The sequence below is a fragment of the Myotis nattereri genome (assembly GCF_964212035.1).
Source record: "Myotis nattereri genome assembly, chromosome: X".
NCBI lineage: Eukaryota > Metazoa > Chordata > Mammalia > Chiroptera > Vespertilionidae > Myotis > Myotis nattereri.
The window spans coordinates 87163941-87181734 of record NC_138078.1 but is presented as its reverse complement, the minus strand read 5'-3'; the positions used below and the strand labels follow the sequence as shown (position 1 = coordinate 87181734).

Below are 17794 nucleotides of genomic sequence, written 5' to 3'. Positions count from 1 at the left end.
TTTGCATCTATATTCATCCAGTATAATAGCCTGCAATTTTCTTTCTTGTATTTATCTGGTGTTGGTAAGGCTGATCTCATAATGAGTTTGGGAGTATTCCTTACTCTTCAATTTTTTGGAAGTGTTTCAGATGGATTGGTGTTTATTCTTTTTTAAATGTTTGATATAATTCACCAGTGAAACCATCTGATCCTAGGCATTCCTTTGTTGAAAGTTTTTTCATTATTGCTTCAATCTCCTAGTCATTACTGATCTGTTCATATTTTGTATTTCCTAGTGATTTAGTCTTGGTAGGTTGTATGTTGCAAGAAATTTATCCATTTCTTTTAGGTTGTCTAATAATTTTGCATATAATGTTTCATACTAGTCTCTTATGATCCTTTGTACTTCTGTGGCATCAGTTGTAATGTCCCCTTCTTCATTTATAATATTATTTATGTGGGTCCTCTCTCTTTTCTGTCTTGGTTATTGTAGCTAAAGGCTTGTCAATTTAATCTTTTGAAAAAAACAACTATAAGTTTTGTTCATCTTTTCTATTGTTTCTCTGTTCTCTATTTCATTTATTTCTGCTCTAATTTTTATTAGTCCTGTCCTCTACTAACTTCGGGTTTAGTTTTTTTCTTCTTTTTCTCCTTACTTGAGATATAAAGTGAGGTTGCTTATTTATTTGAGATATATTTTCCCCTTGATGTATGTATTCCTGTAAACTTCTCTGTTAGAATTGCGCACTCTCCACCTCCTCCTCCAATTACAGCATCAGCTGACGTCAGTAACAATAAGGCTCATGATTGGAGAAAGCCTATTCAACAAGGTATGGGCAGCTATGCACACACGTGGCTCCCTCCTTGGCTGATTCCCTGTATAAGACGCCCCTCGATTTTCAGTCTAACAATTTTAGGAATAGTCTTATAAATGAGAAAATACGGTACAAATTTCTTAATGCCTTTTGCTAATTGCTGACTGTTTTGTAGATTCTTTGTTTCTTGCTTCTCCTATTACTCTTATCCTTTGTGATTTGAATACTTTTTGTGACAGTATGCTTTAACTCCTATATCATAATTTACATGTTTTTCTTTTACAATTACCCTAAGGCATACATAAAATATATTTACAGCATCTTCTTTTTTAAAATATATTTTTTATTTATTTCAGAAAGGAAAGGAGAGGGAGAGAGAGATAGGAACATCAATGATGAGAGAGAATCATCTATGGACTGCCTCCTGCATGCCCCCCCAATGGGGACTGAGCCTGCAACCCTGGCATGTGCCCTGACTAGTTCATAGGTCGATGCTCAACCACTGAGCCACACCGGTTGGGCTATAATATCCTATTTTAAATTGATAAACAAATTCAATAGTATATAAACACATTATAATTTTACTCCCCCATCTCATAATTTAAGTTATTTTTGGTTATTGATATTATAATTTACATCATTTTTATACTCTGGCCTAATAACAGAATGTTGTAGTTATGGTTAATTTTAATATATTTTTTTTACTTTTAAACTAGAGCTGTAAGTGAATTAAACATCATTACAATATTAAAAAAGTTCAATTTGAATATATACTGGTATTTATCATTACTAGTAAGTTTTACACATTCATAGGTTGTTATGATTTTTTTTATTAAGGTATTGCATATGTGTCCTTATCCCCCCATTGCCACCCCACTTCCCACTCATACCCTCACCCTCCTGGTGTCTGTGTCCATTGGTTAGGCTTATATGCATGTATACAAGTCCTTTGGTTGATCTCTTCTCCTTACCCCCCACCCTCCCCTGCCTTCCTTCTGAGGTTTGACAGTCTGATTGATGCTCCTCTGTCTCTGGATCTGTTTTTGTTCATCAATTTATGTTGTTCATTATAATTCACAAATGACTGAGATCATGTGATATTTATCTTTCTCTGACTGGCTTATTTTGCTTATCATAATGCTCTCCAGTTCCATCATGCTGTTGCAAATGGTAAGAATTCCTTCTTTTTTTACCACAGTGTAGTATTCCATTGTGTAGATGTACCACAGTTTTTTAATCCACTCATTTGCTGATGGGCACTTAGGCTGTTTCCAAATCTTAGCTATGGTAAGTTGTGCTGCTATGAACACAGGGGTGCATATATACTTTCTGATTGGTGTTTCTAGTTTCTTGGGGTATATTCCTAGAAGTGAGATCACTGGGTCAAATGGAAATTCCATTTTTAGTTTTTTGAGGAAACTCCATACTGTTCTCCACAGTGGCTGCACCAGTCTGCATTTCCACCAGCAGTGCAGGAGGGTTCCTTTTTCTCCACTTCCTTGTCAGCATTTGTCATTTATTGATTTGTTGATGATAGCCATTCTGACAGGTGTGAGATGGTACCTACTGCCGTTTTGATTTGCATTTCTTGTATGATTAGTGACTTCGAGCATGTTTTCATATGTCTCTTGGCCTTATGTCCTGTTTTAAAAAGTATCTATTTAGGCCCATTGTCCATTTTTTTATTGGGTTATCTTCCTTTTGTTAAGTTGTATGAGTTCCCTGCAAATGTTGGAGATTAAACCCTTATAAGTGATAATATTGGCAAGTATGTTCTCCCATGCAGTGGGCTTTCTTGTTTTGTTGATGGTTTCTTTTGCTGTGCAGAAGATTTTTATTTTGATGTAGTTCCATTTGTTTATTTTCTCTTTAGTTTCCATTGCCCTAGAAGCTGTGTTGGTGAAGAAATTGCTTTGGCTTCTGTCTGAGATTTTGCTGCCTGTGGATTCCTCTAATATTTTTATGGTTTCCCATATTATGTTTAAGTCCTTTATCCATTTTCAGTTTATTTTTGTGTATGGTGTAAGTTGGTGGTCTCTTCATTTCAACGTGAACAATACTTTGTAAATTTTCTTGTACTAAAGGTCTCCTGGTAATCTTTCTTTTCTTTGAGAAAATCTTTACCTTTTCTTCATTTTTGAAGGACAGCTTTTCCATGTGTAGTAGACTTGGTTGACAGGTGTTTTTTTATTCTCTTAATATTTTTATATATCATCTCATAATCTCCTTGCCTGCACTATTCTCTTGAGAGAGAAATTTGTTGATGGTCCTCAAGGCTTTCTTCACTTGTTTATTCTTTATTTATTTTACTGGATAATTTAAAAAGACCTATCACTCAGTTCATTCAGACATTCTTCCGCTTAATAGAGTGTGATATTAAATCTCTCTATTGAATTCTTCAGTTCAGTCAACTTTAGGATTTCTGTTTGGCTTTTTTTTTATGGCTACAATATGTTTGTTGAACTCATTTTGTTCATCCATTGTTTTCCCATTTGTGTTTAGCTGTTTGTGTGTTCCTGTAGTTCACCGAACTTCTTTAAGAAGAGTATTCTGAATTCTATTTCAGAAAATTCATAAATCTCCATATTTTTAGGGTCAGGTGTTAGTCTTTATTATTTTTCTTGGTTGTACCATTTTTACCTGATTCTTTGTGATTTTTGACTCCTTAAAATAGTATCTGCACATTTGATTAAGTGGTTTCACTCTTCTAGATTTTACATGTTTGCTTCAGCATGTAAAGATCTCCACTTGTCAACTCACCTTGGGGTACTGGCTGTGTCAACTGGTAGTGTCTGGGGACAAGAAGGAATTATTATCATGACGAGGTCATTGCCTATTATCTGAGGTCAGACAGGGTGGGTTCCGCATTCTAGCCTGGACCTGTTGGCTGGGTTCCGCATTCTAACAGGGCCACTGGGTAGACCCCCAAGGCCACTGGGGGCTACTGGCTGTGTTCCTTGGTCAAGACAAGGCTACTAGGTGGGTTCTACAATCACCTCTGGTCAGGTAAGGTCACAGGCTGTGCTCCCAGGCAGATAGTACCACAGGTTGGACTCTGCCATTAGGCAGGGTATGGTCTGGGTTCTATCATTTCTCTTGGTCAGCGTGGGCCTTAGGCTGTGCTCCTTGAATGAATGGTGCCGCTGGCTGGACCATGTTCAGTTGGGGCCATAGGCTTTTCCCTGATGTTGGGCTGGCCCTCTGACTGGGCTTCACAATCAGGTAAGCCACTGAATGTGCTCCACGGTTGGGCAAGAACAATGATGAGCTCTCTAGTCAAGAGGGGCCTCCATCTGTACCCAGGTAGAGCCACAGGGTATAGTCCATAGTTGGGCATAAAACTGGTTGTGCTCACTGCCTGGGAAATGCTATAGGCTGGACTCTGTGTCTTGGTGTTAGTGTAGGTTGGGCTCTGAGGCTGCCCAGAATCACTGTTCATGATTCTTGGTTATGCAGGACCAAAGTGCATGCTCAACAGTTTGGTAGGGTTGTAGGATGGACTTCACACCTACTTGGGTTCTCTGGCCAGGCTTCTTGACCAGGTGAGACTACAGGCTATGATCAGCATTTGTGAAGGACTATAAATTAGCTCCCTGTCTGGGGATGACAGTAGAACAGGCTCCATGGCTGGTACAGCCATTGACTGGGGACTTGAATCAGGTCGAACTGCCAACCGAGCTCCCTGGCTAGATGGGGTCATCAAAGTAGCTCTGAGGATGGGCAGAGCTATAGGCTGGGATCTCTTCTCAAGCAGTCCTGAAAGCAGTAATGTGGTCAGCCAATATCTTAGTGATGGTTTCTCTATGCCCCATCCCCATTTCTCCATCTATTTCTGATCCTCAATGGTCAGGCTCCACAGTTTCTGCCAATGAATGTCCATGAGGTGAGACCTGAGTGGGTCTTCCAGGAAGCATCTCCTAATGTTGGTCTAGTTGGATGTCCACCTAGGGTTCTCTCTTTCCACTGGAGAAGCCATAGGCCTATGAAGGCCCTCCTGGTGCAGCACTCTGCCAGACTGGGGAGGGGCAATATGGTCAGAATGTAGCTGAACCTCTTACCCTTCTAATGCAGTCCGTCTTGGTCTCTCTAGTTTAGGAGGGTGCATTTGAATGAACCCTAGGTCTGGGGTTTTTATAATGGTGTTCTTTCTATGGATAGTTGTGAGGGCGAACTGAAGTTGAGAATGACTCATCCCTACCATCTTGATTGGGAAACTTTCCTGTTCTAATTTCTAACCTTTTTGTTTGTGCCATGAACACATTATACCAGTTTATAGGTCCGTTCTCCATAGAGAATAAATACATAGAAATAAAAACAATTATACTGAAATATATATCAACATATTAAAAATAAGTTGTGATAATCATGGATGTGCTCCTTGATTAAAGCATTCAAAAATAAGATCTAGTGGCAGCTTTAATAACTAGTATAATTTTGCAGTAGTAATGACTACAAACAATATTTCAAGATATCTACCACAAATTTAATGTGATATGAAAATATTTATTATTTCTATTAGTGACAAAGTTAGAGATGCTGTTAATATTTCTTTGGCATATTGCCCACATTGTTAATCAAATGGAATGTGAAATATCAGTTACAAGTTAAAGAAAATAAGATGCAGCATTGTTCACATCCAAATTCAGGAGCCCTGGAATTTTCCCAACGAGTCCCCAAAGGGGGCTGTGAACCCCTGGTTAGCAATCCCTGCTTTACAAGTATCTTTGCAAGTTATTCTGCAACATTATTATACTACCGTCTCTGTTAACCATATTTTTTCTGCATATACTTTGTGAATATGACCACAAACTCCCTACCAACATGAATTTCCACAGCATTTAAGAATCATTTATAAGCACTAATGTTCCAAAATAGAGCATACTTTTATTTTTCCCTTAAGGTTTTAATTAACTTTTTGAAACTCTTAGTTTCATTTCTTTGTCAATGTTCTATATGTAAGTATGTCTACAAATATTTAATTTTTACCACTGATATCCTAAAAACACTAACTGGTCTTAGATTTTTCTCTCAATAGATCAAATTAAATTATCCTGAAGCAGATTTTCAAAGATGAAGTGACCCTACAAATCACCTAAATTTAGTGCACTTTATTTGGAACTAATTCATAACTGCATCTATTAAAAGCTCCTCAATAATTTCAGGATATGATTACTTTTAAGTGTTTCTATGTGCTGTAAGTAGTTTCAGACATTTCAACTTCTTCCACATTGTAAACTCAGTTTCTAATTTAGACTTAGATATTTTTAAACAGAAGAGATGTTAGTATTTTTATTTATTAATAACCTTAAAACTTGAGCTTGATCTTGCTAATTTTTATTTTATTTTACTAAGACATTTATCCTGCCAGACAACTAATAGAGTTTAGTTATCTGGCAGGAAAAGCCTATTGACCCACACTAGGAGAGAGAATACTGGTGTTAATTCCAGTCCCTGGAAAGTAATGCGTCCTTAATTGTTTTTTGTTGTTTTGTTGTTATGAGGAGACAACCATGCTGCATGAGCAACAAACTACATTTATGCATGGATGGAGCTGAGCACTGTAATCAACTAGAGCTTACAACAAAGTTAATCTGATGATACATATTTAATGTTATGCATTATCGATGTGCTACATGGTAATTAGACATAAATAGCAAACAGCTCCGATGAATGGCAAATTGATGTTACTTTTGCATCACTGAAGCCAATGTTTCTGGGATGGGATGGAGAAGGAGACACTGGTGATTATAATCTTTCTTCTTCCTGAGGGTGCGAGCACTCTTTTAGGTGCTGGAAACTGAAATAATTGTTTCAACCCAGGAACTTCCTGCTTACTGGCAGATACTGAGACATTTGATTGGTCTGGATAAATGCAACATTAACTTCAATAACCCAGGTGAGTTACTCACCAGTTGTGCCTTGTATGCATCCAAGCAGCGCAATTCCAATCATGCATACTAGTAAATTGTATGTTAAATTGTTTTCTACTACAATCATAACTAAGAAAATGAGTTTAGATTGAGAAGGCGAAGAAATGAGAGAAAATTATAGAGTATCTGGCATTGATTGAGAAAGAAAGCAGTCTGGGGTAGGGAAAGAAAAAAGCCTCAACAAAAAGCAGGCACAAAATTGGTGGGGCAAAGGATGCAAGGGGTAAAACATACAAATATGTGAAAACCAGTAAGAGATAGAAGCTTAGAAAAGGGAAGGGAGATCTCGAAAAGAGGAAGAGACAAGACAGGCTCAGAGGAAGCCACATACAGCAAACGGGAAATGCATGGAAGCACAGGGTGTTACATGCACAAAAGGAGCCTGGCAGGGTCAGCACTCGGTGATACTCCTTCACTCACCTTCCCAGAGCACAATCTAATAATAATGTGATTTCTTAAGCAGTTGTTTTGTCATGATGGATAAGATTAAGCCCACAAATTCAAGAATTTAGACATAATTTACTACCATCTCTAAATTATAAGCAATTCATTTCTCCCAACCAGACCAGGATTACCCAATTTAAAGAGAGAAACAACTTTATATTATTTATGCTACAAAAATTCCAGGTAATACATTCCTATAAACACATGTTGAAAACTTGTTGCATAGTAAAGGGACACTTATAGCGACAATCTTTCTCTTCTTACATTCCCTAAAGAGGTGAAAACATGACTTAAAGTTTTTAATGTTGCCAGGAAATAAATACCACAGTAGCATTCTGCATATTTACATTATTTATTTACCAAGGAATATGAAGGAAAAACTACACAGTTTTAATGGGTAGAATAAATTACTACATTGATTAATTCTTCAAAATATGGTTCTATTCTACTGTACTTGGGTTATACAGAAAAAAACTAGAAAGCTTCAATTATTAAGTAGGAGTCAGATATTTGTGTGATTTTTTTATAATTTAAATTTAAACTTCCAATTGAAAAAAAAGAGAGAACTAAGTCACATTTTGGCTTAATGCTGTCCTCATTCTGACTAGTGCACAGAGAATCATCGGACTAAGGAGGACAGGAGACATGTGCTCAGCTCTGCATTTCCACTCACAGAACTATAGACTTGCTAGTTGCACAGAGGAAAACATTTTTCTAAAAACAGTTTTCTAAAAATTTTACCACAAGAGGATTTTTACTGAGAATAATATACTGAGCGTGTCATGATAATGAAGAGCTTATATCAACTGACTAAACCTTAGTCCTATAGAAAGTGAACATATCTAAAACATATACATAAGGTAAACTGTAATGCAAGCCTCCACTATGAAATGAAGGAACGGTAAACAATAACATAAACAGAGCCACTTTAAAACAGAACCAGAGCTGCCATGTCAGAGAAACTGGCTTGTACACCTCATGCCTTAAATCTTCAGGATGTTAAAACAGGGCAAAATAACCTTTGGATTGGCTTAAGCAACCTTGTGCCTTGAAAAAGACCTGTTTGCAAAGATAATAAGAAAGCAATTATTATGACTACTGGACTGATGACTACTGGATTAACAAAATAGCCAAAACAACAAAAAACAACAAAAAACACTGTTTAGAATTAACACCACTATGTTTGTTTGTTATCTGTATCAATAGAAATGCCTTCCTCTACTAATGCATATATTCCCCTCCCCTTTTCTCATAAACACTCATTGCCTTTGTCTCCAAACTGGAACACCAGTTGAGCTTCTGCCTGAATCAGTGTTTCCAGAATAGCTATTCTTAGTGATCTCAAATAAATACTTGTTTGCCTCTCACTTTGAAAGGTCTTTTACTTTTAGGTTAACAGAAATTCCATATAGACACAACCTGCTCAAATGACAAACACTGGTTCTCTGAGATTCAGAGACAGTCTGAGGAAGAAATGGCACAATTATGACAGCATAAACTACCAGTCTTCTTAAAATCAAAGCAAATGGCATGGCTCAACAACAAACAAAAAACTACAATGACTGCCTTTCTACAGCAAATCTCTGCAGTGTTTCTTCCTAGAAATTAAAACAGATAGGAGCAGACATACCAAGAATTCTAATAATATGTTAGATTTCTAGAATAAAGCACTTTTTGGATGAAATCATCACAGTGGCCCTGTGATCTCAGATGACGATGCAGAGATAAAGCAAGCCAAACCTGTCTGCCCACAGGAGGCAGAGTAATAGACTAGAAAGAGCAATGGTTTTAGAGTCATGACAGACAGACATTGTTCTGAAGCCCAGCTCTGCTACTTTGCCCTTACCAGCTATGTGACATGTGGCAATCTCTCTAAGCCTCCGTTTTCTTATTTGGAAAATGAGGATGTTAGTACTGATCTCGTAAGATTGCTGTAGGAGTCAATGAAATGAAATATATCAAATGCTTGGCACAATGCCCAGCATACATTCAGTGCCGAACAAAGGATAACTTTACCACTTACCCACTGATCCTGAGCAAGCTATTTAACCTGTTGGCCTCTTCTCTTTTACATCCATAAAATGATAATAACAATATCTAATTAACAGAGTCACTATGATGATGACATACATGCAATTTTCTGTACAGTGAATAATAGGGAATGGTATATCTACATATGCATAAACTTAAACGCACACACACACGTTTAATAAATGGAAGAAATAGAAACAGAACCTAGATCTTCTATGTCAAGTCCTCTGACTATCAACACAGCTAGATATTCCTGATTGTATAATCCAAACATAGAAGAATATTTCCTTACAACTCCATTCTAGAAGACAGCAACGTGGGAATACCTGTGAAAATGAATTATAAAAGGAAAATATGCAAGTTACCTGAATTAAGGCTTCAGTCAACAAGTCTTCATTGACCTCCAAAATAATGTTTTTTATATCTTCATATGGCATACGATATGATCCAAGGAAGATAGCTAAAATAAATTTGAGTTTATTAAAAACAGAACAGCATAAAATTTTTAACATCCTAATAAATACCTGATTCCCATTTCATAGACTTGAAACACGAAAATTCTCTAACTAATATTAATTTACAGAGTTATGAACAAACAAAAGTACCTCCCATTCAAAGTACTACACTACTACACTCATAAACACTCATTGCCTGTGTCTCCAAACTGGAACACCAGTTGAGCTTCTACAAGTAATAGGTAAAATGGCCTATTATCACAGGATCTAATGTTTACAGCTAACATATTTATATACAAAATAAAATTCATACTAATAGTGACAACTACATGTTTAGGCATTTTAGATTGAGCTGATACGAAATGACCCATAAAAGTTGTAGATCTGATTTCAAGTGGGCCTTTTAATTCAAAGTAGAATTTAGTGTGGAGATTGTCAGATGCATCCAACACAGTACTTCTCAGGAATGACAATAAAGTAGCCAAATACAAGAAAAGCATATCAAGTTATATAGCATTTCTCCCATATAGGAAAAAATTAAAGGGTCTGAACATCATTGATCTCTGCATTCCTGCTGACATTCACGTGCTATACTATTAGTTGCTTTATATGTTGAATCACGATTTCCCTTGTCAACATCATCTTAATTAGTACATATTATGTCATATTGAAATAATTCAATAAATTATACCCAGAAAAGCTTATGCTTACTCAGAAAGTATTTTTCAATAATACATTATACTTTAGCCTCCACTACACATACCTTTGAAAGAACATTTGTTTGTTCTTATCACCAGAACAGGAATATATTCCTAAGAATTTTTTTTCATGTAAAGGTCCCTATGACTTCTCTGGCACTTAAAAAAAATCCGTACTGTCTAGGTACATTATTACCTAGATGTAAACACCAAGTGGGATCTCCATAATCAAAATTAATAATGTTGACAGATATCAACTAGCAATTAAGATAATACTGTGTTTAAAAAAACACACAACACTAAACATCCACTTTATAAAGAAAATGTACTACTGGCAGGTGTGTCTCAATTGGTGAGCACTGATCTGTGCACCAAGAGGTCAATTGTTAAATTCCTGGTCAGGGCACATGCCCAGGTTATGGGTTGGATTCCCAGTAGGGTGTGTTGCAGGAGGCAGCTGATCGATGATTCATATTCTCTCTCTCTCTCTCTCTCTCTCTCTCTCTCTCTCTCTCTCTCTCTCCCCCCCCTCCCTCCCTCCCTCTCTCTCTCTCCTTCACTCCCTCCCTCCCTGCTCCCTTCCTCTCTCTCTTAAAAAAATCAATGAAAACATATTTAGGAAAAAAATGTACCATCAGATAAGCAGCATACACATTCACAACAGCTACTTGGAGACTGCTTTTCTGACAGCAACATTCCGGCTGACAGGAGAATGATGAGCTGTTTATTTCAATCGGATTCCCTATAGCACGTTCTTTAACAAAAGAAACTCCTATGGCATTTCTGTGCGCAATTAGAAATGCTTGATGTGTTGAAATTTCTCATGCAGAGTGTTTTAGTATTCTCAGAATATAAACACAGTCTACTGTGGTGACAAAGAATGCTAAATTCAATACAGAGGGGGAAATTTGTCAAAGTAAAACATAAGGCCTACTTAAATGAAGACGGCTTTAACTGTCCGGCTGCTTTAATGAAAGTATACTTAAGGGCTGACTGGTTTGTTAAAGGTTTGAAGGTTTAGTAACCAGTTTTAAAGTGCAGTGGTTAACCATTTATCTAGCTCCCATCACGATTACTTCAAACGTAAAGGAGGATCAGAAAAGGATTCGCCCAATGGGACTAGTGAATACGCTAAACCTGTCACTGCCAAGCTGAGGCAGAAGGAAAACAAAACCCTGTACAGCTCTGCCAAAGGTCTCACTGGTCCTCTGACAAGGTCGAATTATCAGCACTTTCCAAAACTTTATTATTCATAGATTACATCAAACCTGAGGAAGACTAAATGGCCTCCTATTCTGGCTGAACCACAAAAAGGAAAACCAAATCATGTTTACACAGAATTGTGTTTCTGGTAGATGCTAAACATGCCTGTTTGAAGAAGTTACAACTTTGTTTAAATCCATTCAATAACCACCCTCTCACCACCATCCTATACACGAAATAGCACATACACAGATTCTGGGCCGTTTTGGGATCCAAAACTCTCAGCTCTTTCACCTTCTTCTTGGTAGGTTGGGGCTTCTCCTCCAAAGCTTCTGCATTCTTTTGAACTGAAAGAAAAATGTTGATTCATAAACAATAATGGCACTAATACAAATGCACAGAATAACATTAGTAAGGCATATTAACTACATTAATAAAGTGCATGCGAAAATCAATAAATGTGTTTATTTCATTAGTTCAAGGAAGAGGATAAACATAAAAATATAGACTTGTTTAGAGGTTTCCCAACAAATTAAATATCAGCACTTAAGCAGAAAAGATAAGCCAAATAGAACCAAAATCAATTGCTGCTTCTTAACTAATGTGCAACATTAATTACTCCTTTACCAGGTACCTAGAAGAAGCACTGGAATTAAATATATAGTAAAATCTCCCTAATTTGGACTAATTGAGGAAAAGGACATGCATTTATCCTAACATGCTAAAATTTAGGCATCCCTTTAATTCAGTGAAATTGCTTTGAAGTACCTAAGGTAACTTAACTGCTAACCAGGTTGCCATATAAAAATTCCTGCTGAGACTGCTCTGAAGAATAGATATGAACCATGTGCAACTTGCACAACAGTAGCACCCATTTGCTTAAACATAATTAACAAACCTCAGAGACAGGTCTTTTGAGTAAGTTAGCTCTGTCTCCCTCACCATTTTTTTAGTACTGTTTGCTTTCTTAGGACAGAAGATATATTTATGCTGTATTCAAAAGGTAATCCTGTAGTTCATGAAGAATTTAAATGACCTGAAACTGTGTAGAGTGGCAGTTCCAAGGAGTGGCTTTAGCTCCCGATTACCTCCGTCAGCCCTCCCCCAAATAAGCCATCACAAAAACCAAAGTAAAAAGTAACCTGGCTGGCTGGCTGCTATGAAAATGAAGCTTTATGGCAGGCGAATCCCTAAACCGTCCAATACAGAAATTCAACAGCTACCATTGTATTCATTCATGTGTTACCAGTTTACTTATAATATAAAAATAATTTTTGAGGTAATGGGGCCATAAAAAATGTGAGTAAAGTAAAGCCAACATTTTTGTTCGATCAAGTGAAGTGATATACTCTTGCCCCCAAACTCATGTTCCTAAATTTCATCACTCAATTATATAGTCATAATCCTGCTCTTTATTACTTTAAATTTTGAGGCAATAATTATCTTTAGTATTTTAAGTTATCTGACTTTAGTACAGAGATCACAAAGGAGTTACTGATTTTCATTAGAGGAAAACTCAACACAACCACAGTACATTTTGCTTAGCTATGTGTTCACAGATGTTAGCATCTGGAAAACTTTCTAGACATATCACAGAAGGTATCAAAATACTATAGGTCCATTAAGACCAACTTTATTTTCATGGTGCAAAATACATGAAAATCAAATAACTTACTATAAAATAAATTATCTGAATAACTAAAGTCCTAATAGTTCTAAACTTTACTAGTATTACCAACCTAAAATGACTCAGAGTCTAAGGAGACTAGATAGTAATTACACTTAAAAATCATAATCTTTTTCAGAGATGACAAGTAATTTGCCATCTTTACTCAACACAATAGTTATTGCTAGTGCTGGAAGAAAAATGACTTTTTTAAAAAAAATATTTTTAGTGATTTTTTACAGAGAGGAAGCGAGAGGAATAGAGAGTTAGAAACATCAATGAGAGAGAAACATTGATCAGCTGCCTCCTGCACGCCCCCTACTGGGGATCAAGCAACTAAGGTACATGCCCTCGACCAGAATCGAACCCGGGACCCTTCAGTCCACAGCCTGACGATCTATCCACTTAGCCAAACCAGTCAGGGCAAGAAAAATGACGTTTAATGTGTTTCTTTTAAAATCATCACATATGTTCCTCAAATGATCTTTCTAAGAGCACAGTCTTTCCTATGCAATCATCAGCATTTTAGTTGATTCAATTTCCAAGCCACCCCCCAGCTTAAGACAACTATATAAAGAAATGACAGTCCAAGAGTCATTCCCTTTGTCAATAAAAAAATTATCTGAATCACATTGAAATTACTTCTAAAATCATTCATTAGTTTGAACCCAAAGTAATAGCCAAGACAACTGTCCTAATTTCTCGATATGTTTTAAACCCCATTACAGGAGACTGATTAAGCAAGTATATATAGGATAAAAATACTGTAGCATGAAGGATACATTAAGATTATCCTGCAAACTAACAGCCTCCTGATTATCCTAGACATACATAATGCTCATTTCGTATGCCTCATTTTTGCATTTTTTCATTAAAATAGACTTCAACCTCTCTCCTCTTTAAATGAACAAGTTATTTAAAATTAAGATTAGATGTCTCAAATATCTAGAGTTCACAGTTTTGTTTTTTGAAACCTACTATATTTCTCTTGTATTATGTATGCAATTTGGCTTCATCCTGGGTTCAAGAAATGGTAAGAATTCCATGAGTGGGTGCTACTGTTCTGAGAATTACTAGAGAAAAGCTAGTTTAAAATAGTCTCTTAATTAGACAGACTTTCACAAACAATCATGGTTCGTGATCAGTAGATATTGCCCAGTGGCTGTTACTGCCCTTTGCTTTCTTGTCTCTAAAAGCATCCTTAGCAATCACAACCACAGGCTTGGTAGAGAATTTGAAGAGAGGCAATGATACATAAAATTTACCTAACTAAGTATTAAAGGCTTCATATATTAAAATTTTCCTGCTTTCATAATGACTACAAAATGCCATTTGTCCTAATAGGCTTTTATTCCATATATGTTTCTAATGCTCACAAAACTTTAATATCCCATAACTTGATTAAAAAATGAACAATTATATAACTTGATTAAAACTTGAATGGTTATTTCTCCAAAGAAGATATACAAATGGCCATTAGATATAGGAAAATATGTTCAACATCACTAATCATGAGGAAAATGCAAATCAAAATTACAATATCACCTCACATCTGTTAGGATGGCTATTATTTAAAAATAGATGTGTTACTGAGGATGCGGAGAAATTGAAACCTGTGTACATTGTTGGTAGGAATATAAAATGGTGCAGCCTCTCTAGAAAAAAGTATGACAATTCCTCAAATAATGAAAGATAGTGGTACCATATGACCCAGCAATCAATTCTGGGTACATATCCAAAAAAACTGAAATCAGGATCTCAAAGAAATATCTGCATTCCCATGTTCACTGCAGCATTATTCACAATAGCCAAGATATGGAAACAACCTATATGTCCATTAAGGAATGAATGAATAAAGAAAAGGTGACACACACACACACACAAAATGGAATATTATTTGGCCTTTATGAATAAGGAAATCCCACCTATGAACCTAGAAGACATGTTAACTGTAATAAGTGAACCACAGAAGGATCAATGCTTATATAAGTAATGTAAATGCTTTATGTAAATGCTTTAAATTACTTATATTAGCAATCTAAAATGTAAAACTCATGAAAATAAAGAGTAGAATGGTGGTTGCCAGGGGTTGGAGGGTGGGGAAATAGAGAGCTGCTGTTCAAATGGAATAAAGTTTCAGTTATATAAGATGAATAAGTTCTAGAGATCTGCAGCACAATATTGTATCTACAGTCTACAATACTATACTGTGCACTTAAAAATCGTTAAGAAGGTATACCTCTGATTAAATGTGCATATAACAATAAAATATAAATTATTTAAAAACTTAAAATAAATTATAGAGATTCTATAATTATTTGAAATTATTTTGATGTGACTGAAGAGATTTTAAACTTTAACACATAAACTCAAGAACTGATTTAGTCATCAATGGCTCTATGGTCTGCAGGCCCAAAATGAGACCTCCAGTCAAATGCAATCTCTCACTGAGCATAAGAAAAGCCATATAGCCATTATGTTTGAATCCAATGGATTGAATTAATTTGGGTTCATAAATTGGCACAGCTAACTGATCAACAATACTGAAACATTATAAAATACTGTCTGTAGGAAGATAATGACATAATAATAAAGCATTTGTATTATTATTAAAGATATGCTAACATCAAGATACTCATTATCTAAGGTAAAATGCCCACTGAGCATTCTTATATTTCCTTTAATTCATGGATTTTTACATGCATCTGTAGTATAAATCTATTCCTTTACAACTGAGGGATTTTCATCAGCATAAATAAAGTAAACATGATTATATTCTTTCCCCAATCAAATTTAGGCAATGTTCTGAAATTTCCTATTAATTTCCACTATCCCAGTGGATACATAGAACATGTGACAAAAATGTGTAATTTGTAGCAAATATTAAGACATTAGAAATGGGCGACATTGAACGATTTGCACAGTGATAACTAATCGTAAATCATAATACAAATTTTATAACTACTTTAATTTATTTAAAAATTCCAGTAAGAAAGATTGATTGCTAAAGTCAGCATACTAGTCATGCTTTCATTTATTCATTCCTTCACCAGCAAATACTTGTCACCTTCACAATGTGTTAGCCTAGCATGAGTGTACAATTGTACACAAGACTGAAATATCTACTCATACTCTTAAATACATGGTTATATGTAAACTACTAATTATGGCAGTATCTCCAAAAGATATTTAGCATTCATAGTTTCCTTATCAATAACAATATAGCTTAAATTAATACATACATATCACTAATAAAATTTCTTCTTGCTGTTGATAGCCACAGTTCCACATTAGAGAATATTGCATCTCTTAATCAGCATCATCTGATGTGTCACATCATATTATAAGGATTATGTGGAGAAGTGACACTTTCTATTAAGTGTACTATATATAAAGCCAGGGTAAATAATGCTAACAGTAGTGTCAAAACCATACTAAAAATATATGTAAGTTCACGTACATATATATCTATAATCAATAAGTAAATGCCCAACTGCTGTTTTACATATATCACATAAATATAGGGATTGTGATCTCCCTGCATAAATACATATTTTATCCATATGTATACAATTCCAGAAGTGATTCTAATTATATTCTATACTCTAATATTGTTTTCCTGTATGAGTTGAAATAGGTGTTATTTTAACTCAATTAATAAGTCAATGTTAAAATGAGTGCAAATATGGTAACAGCTGGCAGGAGAAATCTATAATTTCTATGTGCAATAGCTACAATAATTTTTTAAAATGTAATTGTTATTTTCCACCCTTTTTAAAAAATCTTCTTTACCCTTGCATTTCTGGAAATATCATACAAACCACTGAAAATAAGCAAACGATTACATATACATATCTATACACATACATATTATAAAGATATATGTATAATACGCATATATGCAACACACAAAAGAAGAAATTGTAATAGTAATGATAATAACTACAGTGGGACCTTGACTTACGAGTGTCTCGACTAATGAGTTTTTTGAGATACCAGCTGTCTCTCAGCCGATTTTTTGCATTGAGTTGATAGAGTAATTTGAATTAACAAGCTCCTTAACGAGCTCGGTCTCGGAACGAATTAAACTCGTAAGCCAAGGGCCCCACTGTATAACAATAATAATAGTGGCAGTAGTACTAGTAGTAGTAACCATAACCACAATCATCACAACCACCACCAAAATCAACTTTTATTAAATACTAGAGGCCCAATGCATGAAATTCGTGCACTCATGGGGAGGGTTCCTCAGCCCGGATTGCAAGAGGGCACAGGCCAGGCTGAGGGACCCCACCAGTGCACGATCGGGGATGGGTAGGGACATGGGAGGGCTCCAGGGCGTGTCTGGACCATCTCGCTCAGTCCTGATAAGTCGAACCCCAGCAGCAAGCTAACCTACCAGTCGGAGCATCTGCCACCTGGTGGTCAGTGCACATCATAGCAACTGGTCAACAGGTTGGCTGTCTGCCCCCCTGGTGGTCAGTGTACGTCATAGCGAGCAGTTGAGTGGCTTTAGCATATCATTAGCATATTATGCTTTGATTGGGTGAATGGCTGATCAGACACTTAGC

General features: G+C 36.0%; 1 protein-coding gene across 1 annotated transcript in view; it reads right to left on the bottom strand.

Annotated features, from left to right (window-relative positions):
• DIAPH2 (diaphanous related formin 2) overlaps positions 1-17794 on the bottom strand; it is a 940956-nt gene that overhangs the window by 521615 nt on the left and 401547 nt on the right. Inside the window, exons 19-20 of the mRNA XM_081115447.1 lie at positions 11806-11904; positions 9567-9661 (exon numbers count right to left, since the gene is read on the bottom strand). Coding sequence (XP_080971573.1) covers positions 9567-9661; positions 11806-11904 — 194 coding nt within the window. The remainder of the gene's footprint in view (positions 1-9566; positions 9662-11805; positions 11905-17794) is intronic.